Source organism: Marmota flaviventris, chromosome 5 (genome assembly GCF_047511675.1).
Source record: "Marmota flaviventris isolate mMarFla1 chromosome 5, mMarFla1.hap1, whole genome shotgun sequence".
NCBI lineage: Eukaryota > Metazoa > Chordata > Mammalia > Rodentia > Sciuridae > Marmota > Marmota flaviventris.
The window spans coordinates 105,932,725-105,954,179 of NC_092502.1; the positions used below are offsets into that span (position 1 = coordinate 105,932,725).

General features: G+C 43.9%; 1 protein-coding gene across 1 annotated transcript in view; it reads right to left on the reverse strand.

The window, feature by feature from the left end:
* Nucleotides 1-5,087: 5,087 nt before the first annotated feature.
* Znf366 (zinc finger protein 366) overlaps nucleotides 5,088-21,455 on the reverse strand; it is a 67,544-nt gene continuing 51,176 nt past the window's right edge. Inside the window, exons 5-6 of the mRNA XM_027927877.2 lie at nucleotides 11,957-12,131; nucleotides 5,088-9,080 (exon numbers count right to left, since the gene is read on the reverse strand). Coding sequence (XP_027783678.2) covers nucleotides 8,545-9,080; nucleotides 11,957-12,131 — 711 coding nt within the window. The 3' untranslated portion in view covers nucleotides 5,088-8,544. The remainder of the gene's footprint in view (nucleotides 9,081-11,956; nucleotides 12,132-21,455) is intronic.

Here is a 21,455-nt window from a genome sequence, read left to right on the forward strand (position 1 = left end):
CTGAATAGCAAGGACTTCTGCTTGGATGTAGTGTTTAGGTCAAGCTCAGAGAGTGTTCTCCTGTTTCTTTCATCACTGAATAAATATGGGTTTGGGGGTGGAGGCCAGGGGAAGCATGCCTTAGAGATGAAGGGCACACTGAGATCTTTGATTCAAAGACTGTGGCTCCTTCACTTTCTCTGACATAGAAATCCTATTCACGCCCCACTTCCTCCTGCAAATCACTTAGGTACAATATGACAATGCAGCAGATACACAAGGACTTTTCCCACATCACACTACAAACACAGCCACCCTCTCCGGGGAACATAAGAGAAACTTTTGGGCTTCCACTTCCCCTCCATTTGTTTGAAGGATCAAGAGAACACAGTTCCATTTTCAACAAAAATTAAAAAGGAAAATCATGAAAAGAGCCAACCTCCTCTTTTTTTTTTTTTGTTTCTCCCTTAATATATTGTTGCATCCAGGGAAGAGGAAACAGTGAGCGCCACTGATACTGAGTCCCCAGGGACCCCATAAGGGTTACTCCCCATCTATCACAGGAGCATGTCTTCCTCCATTTGCAGAGGGAGTTTATAATGGGCGTGGTGGTTACTCTTGGCTCTCTTCTGATGTGCAAAAAAGGAAAAAGAGAAGGAAAGAAAGAAATGCCACAGTGCTTCAGGGACCCAGGCTGGGTTCACACCTGGACTTTCACAGGGCAAGGAGTTTTTAAGTTTAAGGTGCTGGAGATTGGAGAACTCTTAGCCCTGTTCCCGCTGCTCTCTGCAAGTTGGCTAAGGACTGTGTGTTCCCAAGGGCAAGAACAAATTCCTTCCACATGTTTTCTTTCTTTCTTTCTTGTTTCTTAAGGTGATAGCAGTGGTGCTATGGGCTGATTGACTTTAAGACTTAAAATATGACAATATCTGTTTTTTTCTGCACTGTTGCTAAGTAAGATGGGTCCTGTATCAATTTTTCCAGATCACTGGCCTGTCACCATTTGAGAACTATTTTTTTTTACAGTGGAAATGCAGTTGGACTGCATTTGTTAATACATGTGGTAAGAATGATTAATTCTCCTTTGACAATGCAAACTTATGATCAGGAACATATTATTTTGCTGGCCGGATCGGAGATGTCCTCGGGAGCTGTGCAGATGAACAGGACTCTTTTGCAACCTCACTTTTTGGTGTTGGAGTCCCAGCCTCTTTCCACTGCTATTCTGATTTTCTGTGTGTGTTTTTCTCCCCTTCTGCTATTTCTTCCCAGCATCTGTGTCTGAGAAACTACTGCCTTCCTCCGTCTCAACCCTTTACTTCTTCACCAGTTGTAACTTAGAACCAAATTGAGAGAAACCAGATGGACTTAGTAAGTATATTTCTTAGTAAGTATGCACTCCTGCCAACCAAGTAAAGAGCATGGATATTATAAGAGATATAAATATCTAATTGATCCCTTTAGTCATTATGAGAGGAGCTGAGTTTCATATCAAGTGGCATTTTATTTTGTACTTAGAAAACTATGCATTTTATCTTCTTGGTAAATTTTGCCTTGGGTATTATAAGTCCATTGAATCTCCAAAGCAGATTTTTGACCCATTAATTTCTAAATTCTATGCTACATCCTTATCCAGGCCAATATTACCTCTCACAACATATTAAAACTGCATCTTCATTGTCTGCAAGGATCATTCTGACTTCCTTCCAACCCATTCTCTACACTATAGCCAGAATGAACTTTCAAAAATGTGAGTCTCATTTTTTTTTACTTCCTTGCTCTACAGTTTTCCTTGGAAGTCTCATTGGGTATCACAATCTCTTTCCTGTTGTTAATGCTCCTTGACTGCTCCTTTATACCACAGGAGCTTTGCACAAGTGGTATATTCTGCCTGGAATGTTCTTCCTTCTTCTTATGGCTGGTTCCTTCTAACTTTCAGTTCTCAGATTAAATGGCACTTACTCAGAATGTTAATTCCTGACCATTTCACTTAAAGTAGTATTTACTGTTTTTCTCTGTCTGGGGTAGAGTTACATGATTGACATATGGCAGTGAACAAAAAGTGTGAAAATCTTTGCATCACATGTTAATATTCATCCCAGAAGAGACATCCAGTAGTAACCTGCAAGACAACATGACCTTGCCATTTGACTTTATCCAGCGTCTGTCAATAGCTATCCCAGTGCTGTAACAAGGAATGAAATACAACAGCAGCAGAAAGGGTGATGACATATGAGTTCAACAGCATGAGCTGCATTTACCATGGTTGGTCTAGTTGCTGCCATTACTGAATATCCAATGTGCTGATCATGGGGATTGATGCTGAGCTTCCACCATGATGCCATTACTCAGGAAGAGCCAACAGTCCCTTGGTGAAATGTTGACTCTATCAGCTCCCAAAAGGCCAGCAGTGCACTGACACAGGAATAGAGAGGTATTCTGGGTATAAATGTGTCTTTGCTGCTTGTAAGAATTTAGCCAGAGCTGTACAAGTGGGGGAGGGGGGCTTTGGAGTGTTTGTTCTACTGGAACAGAATCCTACAGAACATCACATCAAACCATGAGCTTTGCTTTATAGTAAATGAGGTGTGGAGATGGGTTCATAGCCAAAGAATCTACTGGTCATATCACATGTGTACCACTTAGAGGTGGCCAGCACCCAAGAGTGCTTCTTGGATGAAATACTCTGGATGGATGGCCATCTTCCAGTATATATTGAATCAAAAATTTCTATGGTCCCAAATCCTCAATAGGAAGCCTGCATGGGTCCTGAGTCCAACAGTGGAAACAGGAATGTCCCCCACACTATCACTCCTGATGACACACTGGGAATTTGTATTTCTTATCCCTTTAACTCTGGGCTATGCCGGGTTAGAAGTTTTCAACCTCAAAGAGATTACACTTTCATCTGAGGACATAACAAAAGTATCATTGATAAAAACTAGGGCTGTCACCTAGCCAATTTTGTTCCATGTCTCCAGAGGCCAGCAGACAAGGAGAGGAGTAGCTATCTTGGCAGGGGTAATTGACCTGATCACCAGGTAGAAGTTAGGACTGTTCTTACACAATGTCAGGGAAGAATGATTTGGAAACTGGGTGACCACTGGATTTTTTTTTTTAATTTTTACTTGACTTATGATTAGAAATGAACAAGTGCAGTAATCCTATTCTGCAAAAGGTATGTGCCTTAATCAGTTTAAGCTGCTATAACAAAATATCACAGGCCTGGTAGCTTAAACAGCATCCATTTGTTTCTGACAGTTCTGGAGGCTGGGAAGTACCAGATCAAGGTGCAGTCAGATTTAGTGTCTGATTAGGGCTTATTTCCTGGCTTCCAGACATCTACATTGTCCCATGGTGGAGAGACACAGGTTTTTATCTTCTCTTTTTATAAGGTCACTAATCCCAGTAAGAGGCCCCCACTCTCATAACTTTATCTAAATCTCATCACATCCCCAAATCCCACTTTCAAATACTATCACATTGGGGAGTCATAGTTTCAACATGAATTTTGGAAGAACACAAAGCATTTAGTTCATAGGGCTCTTGGGGGGTAAGGTAGAAATCTAAGCCATTGAGACTGGCAGTGGTGGTATCTCATGCTGAAGGGAATCTAGACTGGGTATCCTTGTCTGTTTTCTGTTACTATAACAGAATGCCTGAGACTGGATGATCTATAAAGAAGAGGTCCATTTGGATCCCTAGACTCATTGCAGCTGTGGGGGATGAAGTTTGTCCTAACCCTCTTCTTCCATCAGGGAGAGAGGCCCACCAGAACCCTACTGGAGAGGCTCTGTGAATCTAGGTGAAGAAATGGGCTAGAGATTGCCAGGGGTGGAACCACTGTATCTGTGGGAGACGCAGAGAAGAGCCACCTGGTCTCTCTCCAAGGAAGGCTTTGCACCGGCAAGGGGAGTGCAATCAGTCACCAGTCCCCAGCTGCCAGTAATAGGGGGTGGACCCCAGCTGTGGAGGGCATACTCTGACCTGGGCAGCCCACCTCTGGTGACTGAGCAGGGCAGGGGTGTAAAGGCCTGAAACTTTCTGCCATGCCTGGCACAACCCTGATGGGAAGTCTTAGCTCCAGAGCTGCATCCCAGTGGCTGAGGCTCAGTCAGAGCTTCACCACAGTTTTTTCCTCTCTTGGCTCCATTTCCTTTCTTTTTTGCCAGTGTTAATCTTTAATAAATATCTTGTACCCAAATTTATCTCAGCAGCTGCTTCCAGAACACTGATCCTGCATCAGGCGGAGTGCTTGGAGGCAAGGTAGATGTTCATTTACTAAGTAATTTGGGGCTAGTTATTTTACTTTTCTGAACTTCCATTCCCTCATTTGCAAAATAGGGATAATGTCTGCCTTGTGGGGTTGCGAGGCTTAAATGAAATTGAGCGTGTGAATCACCTGGCACAGTGCTTGGCATTTAATTACCTGTGTTCAGTATGTGTTGAAGTTTTACTGTTGTTTTAAAGAAACGTCCTCAGAAATGGACAATCTCCCATGCTAACATAGCTTTGTGACTTTTCTTTCGAGAAGGGAGAACTGAGCATGCGGGTTTTTGGTTATGTTGTTGGTAGTCATGGTGCCTGATTCTGTAGAATGAACTATGAGCCAGAACAATCCTATGAGGAGGGTCCACTTCCCAGTGCCATTCTACAGACACGGAAACTGAGACACAGAGAGGTTTGTGAACTGGTCTCAGATCCCAGATATTGGAAGAGGGATAGTAAGACTTGGAACCCAGGCAGGCTGGGTCCAGAATCAGTGCTGTGCTCACTGGAGTCTACCGATTCTTGGTTGAACTTCATTTTATAAAGAACCTGAGGCAGAATGAGGTAATCCTGTCTCCACTTGCCTGTGACAGCCCTCCAGAGTAAATCTTTCTGAATGGGTACGAGGAAAAGGATGGGAAGTGGTCATCTAACTGAAGAGGGGCTAAGGTGCATTAATCCTTTCTGCAGCCCTGAGAGAGGGAGATTTCAAGACCCTTCTCTCCCTGGGTTGAGAAGCTAATGACCGAGGAGCTAACTCTGGCAAAGTGAGATGCTGGAGTGAGATGTTTACAATGGCAGCTTCCTTGCAGAATTTCACATATATACAAATAATTGACTCAGTTTTTTCAACATGTCTTTATTTGCTTAAATTAACAAAATATAGGTTACATGCTATTTCTAGGTAAACTGCCTTTTCACTGAAGCAGAAAGCAATATTCACAAACTTGGGCTGCTCAACACTTGGAGTTTTAGTTTTTAAACAGCAAGCCTGAATTCTGTACAAAATCAACATTTGGTGTGATGTTGTCCAAATATGCAAAGGATTTTAAATGTTAGCTCTGTTACATTTTGTTCCAGCAAAGCAGACAAAGATCATAATTCAAAACACAATGTTAATATTTTATTAAAAGCCTTCAGGGCTTAATAAATACAGTATGCATGTTGGGTTTTCTCATGCAACTACTCATATACAAAATAAACTAGTTACTTTTTGTGGATTTATGAAAGGTCAGCTTTAGTCTCATGGCCAATGTGGAATCAAATTTTTAGAAAGAGAAAATAAAAAGAGGGACTACAAAGCAACAAGAGGGGCAGTCACAGACTTGAATACAGAGGATGAAAGAAGACCTGCCACCTGGCTGGGTCATTGGTTGGTTCAAAGTGACAGTGGTCAAAAGCCTGGAAAGCATTTGGTCATGTCCCATTTTTAGAGTTTCACAATGTGATGAAGGTCATGGCCTTGGGATGGTGGTAACCTTGGATGACATCATTCCTTCATTCTCTGGGGATGGCCCCAGTGGGCCTTCCTTCAGACCTGCATTCTGGCTAGTCAGCTCATCAGGCAAGGCTGGCCAACCCTTTCTTTAGCTCTGTGTTCATTCACCAGGTGCTCATGTAAGGTATCATATAAGCTGGGATACTTTTGAGGATTAAGGGACACTGTTAATAATTACCCCGGGACAGGAGATATAAACCAGAATCATCCCAGGAAAAACCAGGATGTTGGTTACAACCAAGATTTCAGCCTTGGCTCTCAGAGGGCCAGTGCTGTAGTACTCATCGGCTTCATTAAGTCTCTCGTATCCAGGGTCAAAAACTAAAAACAGGCCTTGGAACACACCCCATCATAAATTTTTCTTACCTTCCTGAGACCTTTTTTCTCCTGCCAAATGAAACTTTTCTTAGAATATTAACATTCAAAACAGACAAAATTTGAGCCACTTTGAGTGAAGCAGGTATGGGGACTAAGAGCTTCTCCCCTAGTGGCTCTACAGAGGCCTGAGAGAGACCTTTGACTTCTCAAAACAACTTGAAGACCACTCTTCTAGACCATACTCTCTCCAACTCAACATTAACGGGTTCCTCAAGCATTCCCACAGGATTTGTTTTGGTTGGAAAGGACTAGCGTGTGCTCCTCTAGATTTTCCTGGCTGCTTTTCCAGCTGGGCACACCGGAAGCAACTGGAAGTCTGCAGCACGTGTGGTCAGGCACTGCACATAGTAGGTCTTTAATACAAGGTTGCTGAGTGAATACACATGTAACAGGACCTTAAGGGCTGGGGGTGTCACAGACCACTCTGCCCGCTCCCTGGACAATTTCATCAAAGGCACCCATGAACTGCATTCCTAGGGAATGAAAGAGAACTGGTCCTTCTGAGGACTTGGAATAATTTTTGGCCCAGAGTTGTGCTGGTGGATGTAGAAACCCACAGTATGCTCTCTACCATCCTCTCGGTGGGTTCCATGGAACATGGGTGGCAGTAAGAAACCCAAACTTTAGCACTTCCCAGCGGTGGTGATGCTAAAGGAAGGAAATTTAGGAAGGTGACAGTAGAAATGGATCAGGGATCCCACAGGTCAATGGTGGGGACTAGATGAGGCTAACAGGGAAGAACAATCGCCCATAGAAAAAGCCAGCCTCCAGCCCCTGGAGATGAACTAGCTCTTCAAAAGAAATGTACTGGGGAGTTTGGGAGGAGAGGAAGTAGTAACCAGCAGTACCTAGCTCTACAAATAAAAACTGAAACTCCCAACCCGGAGGCAGTGTTCATGTGTACACGAACACAGACAGTACCTACCAGGGTCAGAGTTGAACATACACAGCCCCATCAGTATTGCTCTACTCAGTGCCAGTGCTTAACTAAAGCCCATGGGCCAGGCCCAACCTGCCATCTAGGTCCTCCGTGCTGGCGGGAGTTGTGGTGCCAGCACCTAACAAGAGCAATGAGTCACTGTCAACATAAAAAGTGACCATGAACAACACAGGCATCTCCTAGTACAAAAAGCGTGTATCCGTATAGAGTATGTGTGTCTCCTTGTGAGGATCTTCCAGAACAGGTACAAAAACCTGAGTCAGCATCATGATTACAGGTATCCTGACCTCCACCTCAATGAGTCTGAAGCCAGGGACAGAAATATTTGTGGAGTCCCTGGGAGGGAGTCCTGTGAGACACAGAAATGGATGAGGGTTATCAAAGCCCAGTGAATCCTTCTCAATCCTGGCTGTGCATACCCCACTCAGGGTAATCTGGAAATGACCAGAGCAAAGGCTCCATTCCGAACCAATTAAATCAGAATCCTGGGATGGGGCATTGAGACCCTGGCATTAGTATTTTTTAACATGCTCCTCCAGATGTGCATTGAGAACATAGCCCAGGTCTTCCTTATAGTGATTAGCTGATGATTGTTCTAATACCCTGAATAAGTCAGGACTTGTTTCAGGGAGAATTCCCCACCCACTCCCTACCTCCAGCACTGGGGAGAGGTCCATTGCTCACTGCCAACAAGTCTCTCTACAGCTTTTTTATGGGGCATGGGGCTACAGAGCAATGGTCTCCAGAAGGGAGCTGTGCTTTGGACACCAGAGGTTAGTCTGAGGAAACGGGACCCCCTGAGCATTGTCTAGTCATCTGCAAATACGTTTCAAATGCCCCATCTGATGAGCCAAAGCAGGACAAAAGATCCAGAAGGAATCCAGAAGCATGGCTGATTTTCCCTTCATCAAAACTACTCATCTTTTTCTGAAGTTTCATCTTTTATCTATAGCAACTACTTGAGAATATCCTTTTCAAAAGCTCACCCTTCTGTGTTATTTCTGGTATTTCTGATTATTTAACAAAGACTATTTTTATATATACAGCTATATGTTTCTGGAAAAATATTATCACTTTCATGAACTCGACTAGATAGTTATTAATAAGGTAACTCATCAAGCACCATAGTTTTGCAACTAGAAGGAAATTTACCACGTATTGCATATTAGTAAAAGAAAAACAGAATTTCTGAAAGCACCTCAGGTTCAGCTTACAATTAGAAATCTAAAAGAATATGCATAGTTCATTACAGGGGTGATGCATAAAATAACACTGAACACCCTGCATGCATGCTAAAATTATGAAGGACCCAAGAAATGACCTGGGAAGCATTTACACTACCTAGGCTGGCTCATTTAGTCTGAGCCATTTGTAAGGACTGGCATTGCCAGTCAGTCCCCAGCAAATGACAGTTCATGCAGAAAGCTATATTTGAACTGCCTACTTCTCATTTTCCAAATGTAATTTTAAAGCTGTCCACTTAGATACCCAAAAGCACTGCTTGTTTTTCCATTTTCCTCTCCAGTAATTCTTTTAAACTCTCATCTCTGTGCTTGAAGTACAAGTAATCAGAAAAAGAGGGGCCCCGCCGGGAGCTCTGGAAAACTCTGAGGCTGAGACGCTCGTCTTTGCAGGCACAATCTCGCTCCTGAACACCTTCTGCCTCATGGTGGTCCTTGCTCCTCTCCTCCTCTTCTTCTTTGGGCACATCCTCCTTCTCCTCCTTGCAATTGTCCTCTGGCCCCTCAGGGGCCTGCTCGGGCTTGGTGGACAGATCCTGGGGTGCACCAAGCTGCTGGCTTTGGGGGGCCAGGCCAGGGCTGTAGGGTTCCACCTCATAGCAATTGTCATCGTCCTCCTCCTCATGGCAGGGGCTGCCCCGGGCACTTTCCCCATCCAACTGGAACATGGGCCCCTTTACCCCACGCTTCTGGGAGAGGTCAAAAGGCTCCTCTTGCTCCAAACTCCTCAGGACACCAGCTGACTGTGCCAAGGTGATTCTTCCTCTTCCCAAACCTGTGAGAGCAGAGTGAGAATTCATGCACACATGAGGAACAGTGGAAATGGAGCCTTGGGTGTATGCAGAAGGGTAACCCAGGGCCATTTAACCTGTTCTGATTGTAAATATAGACACTTCCCAGTAAGAAGGTGGACATGGGAGGCTTGTCAGACAATATCTAAATCAGCGTAACCCTGTTAAGGTGAACTTGACAACAGGCACCAAAAGCTGTAAAAATAAGCCTTGACTTAGCAGGACACTACTGAGAATTTAAATGATTAAAAAATAGGCAGGCAGGAGCACAGAATGTATGTATAAGTATGCTCATCACCACGCTTTTTATTATAGTGAAACTGTGAGGACAATTTTGGTATTCAAGTTTTGGTTCAACACATAACAGTACATCCACACAATGAACTATGTGTAGGTGTTATGTGTTATAAAGACCCATTAACCACCATAAAATGTATTCTATACTTAAAGTTGAAAAATATGCACATATATTTATAGTGTAGACATGATTCATTTTCTTTCTGTAAAAAAAAAATTTCTAGAAGAATGTATGCCCAAATCTCAAACTTGATGAACTCTGAGATGATTATTACATTTTTCTTTCCATTTCCAAAGTATGTATTATTTTATTTTACACCCCCCCACACACACACATACACACTCTACTGTAAGGAAAAAGATAAGCAACAATAAAGATATTCTCATCTTGAAAAAAGACAAAGAGAAATCACTTGAGGCTAGGACATCCACTAGAAGACCATGGCCCCTGTGCCCAGTAGTGAGGATATCTGAGGAGGACACTAAGCCCTTGTGTATGACCATCAGTGTCCCCATGCTGGGCATGTAATCAGAGTTCCAGTTTCAGTTTGAGACCCTGTAGGAATGGGCTTGGCTGTGCCCAACAGACATGGGATGGATAGTGGTTCATTCATCCCTTCTTTATAGGTCTGTGGTGACTCCACAGTCAACCAGGACTGTAAAGAGGAGAAACAGGAAGGGAGGGGTCTGGGATGCAGCTAGGCAGGCTTCAGGGTGGGAACATAAAACAGATGGGTAGGGCCCTGAGGTCCAATGTTGAGTACTTTATGGTACCAGGCACTGCTGTTGTCTGTATCTTTAATCTTGCCAGGGGACAGGGAGGATCTTCTAATGACTTTTGAGTCATTTAAAAACCAGAATAGAAAAAAAAATGCTAACATTCTTTGTAGATGAAAACACTAGAATTGTTGAAAGTCTGTAAAATTTTTCAAAGCAACCCTGTAATACATAGTGATGCTCCTCTTACTTCCCCCAGAGTGACAGAGCTGGTTTGAGCATGCCAGGATATGAACATGGGTACATGGCAGGCAGTGGGGCCCAGATCAGGCTGTCAGCCAGAGGACCACCTCCTCATTACCTTGGCTGTCTCCCCCCTCAAGCAAGGGGACAAACTTTGCCTCTTCTGGAAAAATCCAGGCCTACCTTGGGAAGTGGCTCAGGCAACTAGAGAGTCAATGAATCATTCAGGAGAGTAATTGCTTTTTTTTTAAAAAAAAAAAAGAATATTTTCAAGGCCTTTAAAAGCTTAAACTCCAGCCCTTTTTTGTGATGACCATGTTCCCTGTCACCCAGGAGTCCCCATAGAGTAAGGGGTTGCAGTGAAATGCCTAAAAGTGACAATCATTTTGAACATGCTGTGTATACAGGAGTGTGTCTTAATTATGAATCTGTGCTGATATCACTGTCATTGTAAGCAGCAAACACAAACAGATCGCCCTAGGTTCTTGCCTAAGGTAGTGAGCCTGGGCTTAATTCAGAAATTCTTTAGTTAGAAGTCCACTTCCACCTTCAGACCTGCTGTCTGACCTCAGCACACCTCTAGGCTTGATCTCCTCTTACCTAAAATGAGAATAACCCAATCTCTTTCATGAATTGGTAGGGGTGAGCAAGAACGCCCTGAAGAGTCTTGCCCTGTGCTTTGATCACATTAGTGGTCAAAAATCAGCTAATATGATTTTGTAAATTATATATATCACTGTCATCTCTCCCCCAACACAGACCTCCTAAAGGGCGGAGGTGGCCTTGTTCCTAAGGATCTGCCACGGCATGCAGATCACTGTGTTGGACAGAGGTGCGTTTATTGCCGTTTATGAAGGACTGGTTGATTAGATGACTAAGAAGCAAGTCTGATGAAGGCAGTAGATCCAGAACACAAACTTGACTGCTAAGGGCCCTGGGGATGCCAAGGGAAAGGAGGCGAGAACTTCATTAGCTCAGTTAAGACTCAATTCCAGGTGGGGGACATATACTCCTGCCCTGCCTCCGGGGCAATCAGCAGGAAACCAGTCCTTGGGTGAACAGGGAGGAGGGGGCTGCTACAATTCTGCTCGCAGCAGAACATGCAAACCTGTTTTTTTTTTTTTTTTTTTCAAAAGAAAAGGAAAATCACATGCTCTTTAACAGAAGTGGACACAATAAAGACCCTCAAGTCAGAAGGGTCTGCGTTCAAATCCTAACTTGGCAACTTTTCAGATAGGCAACTTGGGAAGCCTCATTTTCCCCATCTGCAAAAAGATATAGAAGTTCTTCCAGCCTGGAAGAGCTATGAAGATTTAAGGAGATAAGGCACCTGAGGGAATGTCTGGAACAAAGGAACCAAGACCTGAGCCAACTGGCATATTGTTTTGCTCTAAATTTACTCTGTGATTCTCTGTTATTTATGTCCTTCCCGTATTAGTTATTACATTTCTTCTAGTAGCATTCTAAGTCTTGAAAAGTCACAGTCCTTTTTTTTTTTTACAAGAATAACCACCCCCAAAGTAATACCCCAAAGTTAAAAACAAATTCCACACCCATCTGCTGCCCACTGGACCTGGCAGCGTGGGGCTTCCTGCAGTGATACCTTGAGAGTGAAGTCCCCGCTCCATCACTCCATGCTTGACTTTCATGTGACGTGTCAGGTTCCCCTTCAGGGTGAATTTGCTGGGGCAGTAGAGGCACTTGAAGGGCTTGCTGTCTGAGTGCAGGTGCATGTGGCCCATTAGGTTGTGCATCCGGTTGAATTCCTTCCCACACAGCTGTTGGAGACAGAGATGAGGAGAACACAGTTATCCTGCCAGAGAGAACCCACATCAGGCCCTTGGAGATGGACATGTGGCGGCCCACAACCACTTTACTCTGCTTGGATCTTGGCATTTCAAAGATCTGTGATTACAAGGAAAATGGCCCCCTGGACCATTTTCTGCCCAGCCTCGGAGGTGGAGCACGGAGGAATGGATTCATGAGACATCTGTTGCTGGTGTCCAGGGATCTCTGAATTCAAGGTGGAAAATTGCAAAGCCTGTAAAGCTGTTTTGGATGCAACCTTTAGAAAAGGTGAAGAGCTAAACTGAAAAAGCAGTTGCTGGAAGCTTGTTTAATTATAAGAATGCAGTGATGTGTTTGATATTTAGGGGGTGTTCACAACATGAAGGCATTGCTCTAAGTCTGTCAAGGAATATCTTACTTAATTCCCACATCAATCTTATGAGATGGATGCTATCATCACCCCTATTTAACAGGTGGGAAAACTAAGGGCTTAGGTCATTTGCCTAAGGCTCACAGCTAGTGGGTGCTGGAACTGAGCTAAGGAACTCAGGCCATCAGACCCCAGGGCCAGCAGGGTTCATACTACATCCCCCACAACATAGCTCTTTTATAAGACTGTACCAGACAATGCATTTTTAATTTACTAATTATTAGAATGCATTTCAAAGTTCAAAGAAACGAGATATTTAAGAAAAAGATGTGTCTGTTCTTGGGGTAGGCATATGAAGATGTGAGAATATTATCTCAGGTCTACAAAAACATGGGTTATTCATTTCTTTTTCAACATTTCTCTCTATTTCCATCCAAGTGCCAGTACGTGGAGACACAACAGTGGTTCTCACACTTCCTCTGGAAGAGTAGAACCTTCCTTCCAAACGCAATGTATGGGCAAGCAGAAAGTATAGAACAGCCCTGGGGTTATTTGCCTGTCCCCATGCCTTAGGAGAGCAGGGTTTTAGAAACTCCAGCCCTTCCTTGGCTGTCATGTTAGGGATGCAAGGGAACATTTCTCTGTTTGCACTTGGACTAGAGTGTTAATGAAGGAGCAATCTCCTCCCACCTCCCCACATAGTCACAGACAGGACTAGAGGTATGGCACCCTCTGGGGCTGAGACAGCAGTGTCCTTTTTCACTGAGACCCTTTTATGGACACTGTTGGAGATTCAGATTGAATTTTTATTAATGTAGGCAACATTTTTTTCAGGGAAGTGAGAGTTGAGTTGACTCTGGAGGAATGTTCAGACCTAACAAATGATGACTTCAGAAGGTTGGCCTAAAAGAACACTGGGTGGTAAGAGTCAGCCAGTCTAGGATTATGCATTTGTCACAGAATCCACATATGGATTATGAATGGCTGATTTTGTATTTTTGGATAATTAGTACTTGGGGATTTTAAATACTTTTCCCTTTGCTTCCACACTAGCAAGACTGAATTTGGCAACCTGTATGGGTTTCCAAGCTGTGTACCACCTTCATTTGAAAATAATGATCCCCCTGGAGAAAAGGATGAGAGGATTGGCCTAATTCCAACATCCTCAAGAGAAGTAATATACGTATGGACACATCTTTTCTTTTATTCTCTATAGAGATAATTAATTAAGATATTTCATTCTATGGCTCAATTTTACACCTGTATAAAAGTTTTGGTAAAGTTATCAGCTTAGGTTACCTACTTCTCTATTATGGCTAAAGAAATAAAGTTTCAAGATTCTACATGAAGTATTTCCAGTTGTGATCATTTTTAGAAAAGGCATACCTCCTTTGGTTTGTGGAATGGTTCCTGATTATTTGGAGTGATATTGTTGTTTGCAATTGCTAAGTGTGACCAGTACTTGGCTCGATATTTATTTCAGCTGTGTTCTCACCTAGTGGACTGCAATATCCATGAAGGCTCTGCCTGCGTTTTATTGTATTCCTGTCTAGGATAAGCTTGATGCATGCTAGGTTCTCAGAGAGAATGTATTGAGGGAAGGAGTGGGCACCTGGCAGCAGAAAATTACAGAAGAAACAGCCTGATGTGGTGAAGCACAGGCAAGTGGAGAAGAGGAGCTGAAGGCTAGAAGGGCAATTAGGCTACCGCACAAGTCTAGCATGGGTGGAGTCTCTAGGCTAGACAGACATCCTTGGAAAGGATGGGTGCCTTCTTGCACTTGACTCCCATGATGGGAGAAATTCCTCTGTGTTGGCAGAGGTAGTAGAGGCTGGACTGACCTGATGGGGTTTTGTAAAGGTGATGGAATTTTAGCCTTTACCTTGAAGAATGTGCAGTGTCTTTTGTTTTTATTTGACCCATAAATAAATTGTCTCCATTAGATTACTTTTAGACACTCCAGTCAAACTTACACCACCAGGAAAAGGAACTATCACTTTTGTGATAATGATGAACTGCGTGTTGCTGTCAGACCTGCTGGGACATGGGAGTCAGGGCCGACCCTGCAATTCACCTGCCTTAAGATTGCACCTATCATCTCCCCTCCCCCACTCCAAATTCGGAGGTGTGCTCATCAGAGTGGCTGCCTCTAGGCATCCTCCACATTCTGCATCAGCCTCAGATAAACTTCCTTTTATGCTCCTTTACTAGTGTATTTTTTCCCTATAATGTATTTCTAGCTCAATTCATTCAGTACTGAACTTCTTGGAACATTTTAGCGGCACACAGGGACATTAGGATGTTAAAATGTATTGTCAATATCATTTTTTATATATATTATCAAGACCTGTGGCCTCAGGGTAAGTCCATTGTGGGACATGACTGGTCAGCTATATCATGTGTGATTGGTAAAGGAGAATGATTTTTGTACTATTGGTAAGATTTAGTTTTGATATTCTAAATTTATCCTGCATGGTTATGTTAGCCTATTGGACTCACCAATGGAGAGCTTTCCCAGGACTAATGGAAGTACACCAACTCTGAAAGGTGTTTGGGGCCCCAGACAGAGTTCCCGGTAATCTCCAATGCAAGGGTCAGCTCCCTTTTCTTTGTAACCAATTTCTCTATCAAGCACAGGACTATACACATATACCTTCAATGAAGAGTTAAATATTTGGTCATGAGAATAAATAACCAAGTCAGGAAAATATCATTACCCCATGCAAACTTCTAAAAGCAGCCATTACCAGTTCTCTTCCTTTCCCCACTAAACCTAGACACATTAGTTAGGAAAATACAGTCCTCCCTAGCATGAGGATGGAGCCAATTAACTCAGGCCTAAGGCACCTGAGCTCCATTCACATATCAGCAGTAGTTGCTTAGATTCATCCTCTCAGCCTCTGACCCTTCCAAAAGCCCTTGGGGCCCTGTCCAGAACCAAAGGCCTCTTCATCTTTCTCAGAAGATTATCCTCATATGACATAGCACACAAGAGGACAGAGTTATTTTATGTCTTTGAAATTCAGGGAGAGAGACTTCAGACTGTTAGTGAAGAGGGGGCCAGCTAAGGATCGCACCCTGGGATGACGTCTGAGATGGCAGATCCAAGCAGAAGCACTTCAGTCAGGAGGGAAGCTGGCCTGGGAGAAGAAGAGTGACTGGGAGGAAACAACAAAACTCGTTTCTTCTCTGGATAAAAGCAGCCACTTAGATTAAGTCCCCTTTAAGTCATGAGCTGTGCAGCTAAGAGCTTACCCAAGTTAGGGCCTGCTGAATCATCTCCTACCATGGTCTGCAGAGCTTAAAACAAGGTATACAGGTGCAGGAAGCTGATGGAGGGGTGAGGGCAAAGCTTTCATCTTTTCAGAATCGTCTCAACCACGGTGCCTTTTGCCTGAATCCTCTCTAATGAGCAGCATCAATGTGCCTCTGATGTTAAATCCCAGATTCTCCACCTACCCACTTTTTAAGAAGGAAGTGGACCTCAAAATCTAATTAAAAAAATAGAAGCAGCCAGGCCTGGTGGTTCACGCCTGTCATCTCAGTAGCTTGGGAGGTGGAGGCAGGAGGATCACAAGTTCAAAGTCAGCCTCAGAAAAATCGAAGAATGAAGCAAGTCAGTGAGACCCTGTCTCTAAGTAAAGTACAAAATAGGGCTGAGGATGTGGCTCAGCTGGTCAAGTGTCCCTGAATTCAATCCCTGGTACCCCGCCACCAACCACCCCTCCAAAAAGAAAGCATTTTTAACTATACTTTAAAAATAGGTTGCCTGGATCATAAGGTTTTTCGATGACAATGTAGACAGGTGATAGTGGGAACCCAGAACAGAGAACTTGCTTTGTCTTCTCTTCTGTACAATGTTGATGACAGGTAGTTTCTTATGAAGGATGTTGGGAGGATCAAATGACATAATTCTTGCAAAGTGCTTGGCAAACAGCAAAAGCTCAGTAAATATTAGCTCTTATTACTATCATTATGGAGTGCACAGGAGATTCTTTAACATTCTAGAAATAGGATGATCTTCCAAGATGTGAGTTCTGTCTTTTTAAGCTAAATTAACTGAAGGAAATATCAAAGGAAGGATCCAATGAAGAATCCTCTAGGTAAATATCTGTCAGGTTACTTGGAGCCTGATAGAATGCAAGTAGCATGTGGGCCCAGGCTGGGCACTGAGGATGGGCATTGTGTAAATCCTAGCTTGCAGGCTTTGGGAGAGCCCACTCTCTGGCTTCTCAGAAATCAGTCTGCCTTTGAAGCAACTAGCAGATGCCCTGTTTGCTCCAGGCCTTTTCACTCTGGTCTCCTGGTGCCCTTTCCCTACGCAGTCCACGGCCAAGAGGCACCACAGGCTCACTCCTGTGAGCCTCTGCGACATGCTGACAGCCGGTAGCTGCCAGAGAGAGGTCGGCTATGGGGAGAGACAGGGCGATGGCAGTGGCAGCCACTTGGCTGGGGCCAGAGGCCCAGAAAGCCAAAAAGAAGCACACTACCCTGCTCCAGCCCCACGTGAGCTTTGGAGCTGAGATGCCCCAGGAAGCCCGAGTTTTCCTATTCTGAGAGAAAAGGTCAAAGAGCTGCAGGCCGCAGCCGAGAAAAAATGGCCTCACTAAACTGCCCTTCCCTTACATTCTTCTCCCTCTCTCTCCTTTAATAAGAAGGGTGTTCCTTTCCTCAAAGGGAGAGAGAGGGAGGGAGAGAGAGACTGTAAACTGTCCAAAAGGACCGTGAGAAAACAGGAAGCTTTGAAAAGTACAAGAGAAAGCAAGATGAAATCTATTTGCAGGCGGCCCCTGGGGACGCGAGAGGCATTGTTAAGCAGGCAGTTCATACAGCTATATCCTTCCTTCTGCTGAGGAGGGCTTTGCTGCCAAAAGGCTGCTATCTGGTCACTGCCTTAACCCCCTCAGTGCCAGCCTGAAAACCCTGACCCCAACCATGGGGCCTGCAAAGTCCCTCACCTGCTTTCTTCCTTTTAGAACATCAAAGAGATCCAGAGGATAATGGAGGCAGCTTGGCAGTGGAGGTGGAGACCCTTTTCAGGGAGACTTCACCCCTCTTCTAATGGCTCTGCCCTCCAGCCTTCAGCCCTGTGCTGCAGAAAAGGCTGCAGATGACCTGGTGATTCATAACTTAGGCAGCTCCCGGCTTCACCCATCTCAAAAGAGAATTTGTCCCGGAAATTCTGGATGGCTGCTTTTCCTGGACAGGTTTTCCAAAGACGGCAGCTGGTTCTTTGCTGTTATGGAGTGCGGCCCTACAAGGATAGTATCCAAATCAACCCCTGCGTGCTTACGCAGAATCTGGGAAGCATATTTCTGAAACATGGCTCAAGTGAGTCTGCAGGCGCAAGCCTCTGGACAGACTCCAGCTGGCTTCAAAAAGCAAGGAGTCCAGAAGTTGAGCCAATAGCAAAAGAGCCCTGAAGGGCAGTAATTTTTTTTTTTTTTTTAATATAAGGAAAAAAAATTAAAAAGAAAGAAACAGAATGGAAACCTTTCTTCTCCTCTAATTTTCCATCCTATTGTTAATGCCTAAGACCACAGTTAGTAAATGTTTTTGCTCGCTGGGAACAGCTGTTTCCACTGAGCACAGGGCCATAGAGAACCACTTCATGTTGCAACAGGAGGAAGGATTTATGTTAGGAGGAAATTTTAATGGTGAGAATCGCAAGATATTGGAATCTGTTACCAAGAGAACCTCCCTCGTCGCAAGGTTTTGGGTAAAGAAGACATAGCTAACTATTAGAATATGGCTGCAGCAAGATCTGTCTTTCTTTTCCAAACATGTCAAACACAGGAAGAGAATAACTCTTCCCTGTCACTGCTCCAAGATCTTGTTTGGTTATCTGGGCCTGTTCTCCAATATTACCATGAGCCAGCCAGCCATTGGCCTGACGATTATGAATTGCACAGCCATGATCCTCCATACCACTCCCAACTCCCAAACCCCTGACAAGGTTCACCCAGGGCCAGATTTCTAAGAAACTGGCACAACATAGATGGAAAGCAAAGTCCACAGGACACATCTCAAGAGGGCCTATCACACAGTTTCTATAAAACACTAAGAGCCTTTTTGCATAATTTGTAAATTCAGGCATGCTCTGGGAGTCTTTTGGAATGAAAAAGAGTGGTGGTACAAAAAGGATACCAAGAAGGGTGACAATTTGCAGAGATATGGTAACGGGGAAAGGAAGAACCTGGAAGTACATTCTAGCACTTTCCAGGAGACAGAGAGCCCTGGGTAGAGGTGACTGCTACCCATTATTGTTTCAAGATATTTAAGAAAGTAGAAGGGCCACCTAAGTTTGGCAAAAATGCCCTTTAATACCTTTTTGTCTAATAATAGATAATGCTTTCTAGGCAATCTAGTGTCTCACAATGTGGCCACATGAGAGAATGTACCCATTAGAAAAAAATGATCTTTGTAGATGACCAGCCCAAATCCTATGCCAGGGCCATCTTCTATTGTGAAATATAAACTGTGCATTATCTCAAAGCTGGCATTCCACTCTGTAAACATTCTCTTATGGGATCTGACAGTGTGGACCAGATATCCAGAGCCTAATCCAACCTCAGGGAGGAAGAGATTTGGAGTTTCTGAACTATGAAGCTGACCATCACATACCTTTTGAACCACTGGGGTGGAGGAGGACACTGTTATCCATGAGGGGCTAAAACTTTCAGATACGATGGCTCACTCAGGCTGTATTTCTCTGTCCAGAGTTCTGGGCATTGGTACCTGAGAGAACTTCTAGAACTTCCAATACTTCTAGCCTCTAGAAATCCTCAAGGTCAAGGACATTTGAGAGTGGAGAAGCAGAACTGCCTCTGTGCCCACAAATTCAACACAGTATATATTGGCTCTGCCACTGATATATCCCCGATTTGAGGGGCATTCTCTGCCTGGTGGTGCCACAACTGCTGGATCAGAATGAATGAGATGGTTGGTCTGAACAGGTATGGATATTTAGGGGATAAATTGGGCAATGGCTCCCTTCACATTTTAACAACTTTATTCCACCAGAGGTTGATAAGATGAAAAAAAAATACAATTCATGCTTTAAGCCCCCAAAATAAATCAACAAAGGGAACAAAGAATGGCAAAGAGACTCTGCTTGCACCTCCATATTAGGAGACAGTAAACCTCTAGAGGAGGGAACAGCGTTGATAAAAGTGAAGCACTATAGGGGCTCAATGGATTGGGAAGGAAATCAAAGATGTGCCTAAGGAGAGACAGAAGAGGTACTCTGTGGAGTCCATTGGTTCATGCAGCCAAGGCTGGCTTCACAGGTGTTCAGCATGGGTTCCCTACTCAGAAGGGTACTGAGTCTGATTTGATGCTCTGTTTTCACTGTCTTGAAATTCTGAATAATGTTTGAACAAGAGGCCTTGCCTTTCCATTTTGTATTGGTCCCTGAAACTTATGAAGTCCATCCTGCATGCTGCTTCCTCCCCCTTAACTTGGCTGACTCAAGGTGGATATAAATTGACTTTCAAACCACTGGGAACTTGGAGAAAAGGAGGGGAAACAGAAGTGGGTGGCAGGAAAAGGGTTGGGGGGAGAAGTCTCCCTCTCCCGCCTCCAGACAATGCCCACACGGTCTAGGGAAGCTCTGGTTCCTGACCCCTCACCCCGTCTAGGAGTTGCCAACACAGGAAAGAAGTGAACTTCACAGGGGGTTCCTTTAAGTGGGAGCCATGCTGCAGAGGATGAAAGCAGCAATGTCCCCTAGAAGCAGGGAACCCCACTTCAGAAATATAGATCAATGGAGAATGTCACCCACACCCCATCAGACATGCAGTTACAGAAAGAAGCTCTACAGATGATCTGCATCTGGTATTTCCCTCTTCTCTCGCTCAGCCCTCCCTTCATGACCGGGATGACACTCACCCACACAGTGCTAACTACCCAATCTGAGCAAGATTCCTCATCTTAGAAGCAGAGAAGGAAACAGGGTTAAGGGGTGTGGAAGCCTCAGGAAGCCCAGGAACTTCTGAGCCACATTGGTCAGGACTTTGGACCTTACGACTCTCCAGCTATGCATTTTCTCATATGATGAAATAAAAATCCAACCAAGTTAATCTGACACAAGAGCTTTTAACAAAGATGCTCCATTCCTGTGCTTTGTGGCACTTAGGAATAAATGAAAAACACTTTAATGACTGCGCTCACAGCATCTCTGAGGTCCTTTGAAGGATTAGCTTCAGAATCCCTTTCTTTTATTCTATTTTTTAGAAAATTTTAATTGACCCATAATAACTGTGTACCTTTATGGAACATTATGTGATATTTGGATTAGTATTTACAATGTGTGATGATCAAATCAAGGTAATTAGCATGTCCACCACCTTAAACATTTTTCACATCTTCATGTTGGGAATATTCCAAATTCTTTCTTCTGTCATATCCAATAAATTGTTAACTTGAGTCACCTCACTATGTTATGAAACACCATAACTTATTCCTAACTGTATTTTCGGATCCCCTCATCAGCCTCTCTCTATCCTGCCTCCCTCCCTTCTTAGCCCCTGGTAACCCTCCTGCTACTCTCTACTTCTATGAGGTCAACTTAGCTTCCACGCAGGAGTGAGGACATGTGGCATTTGTCTTTCGGTGCCTGACTTATTTTACTTGACATAATGTGCTCCAGGCTCATCCATGTTTCTCTAAATGCCAGGATTCCATTTTTTATAGCTGAATAGCATTCCATTGTGTATATAAAGTACATTTTCTTCATCCATTCATCCTTTGATAGGCACCTAGGTTGATTCCATACTTTAGCTATTGTGAATAGTGCTGCAGCTACCGTAAGATCCCACAATCCCACCACTGAGTCTACCTCCAAAGTAAAGGAAATCAACCTGCGGAATCTCTTTCATCCTCTATGGGAAGCCTGCCTTCAAATTATATAGTTCAGATTAAATGTCAGAAAAGGAGCAGGCAG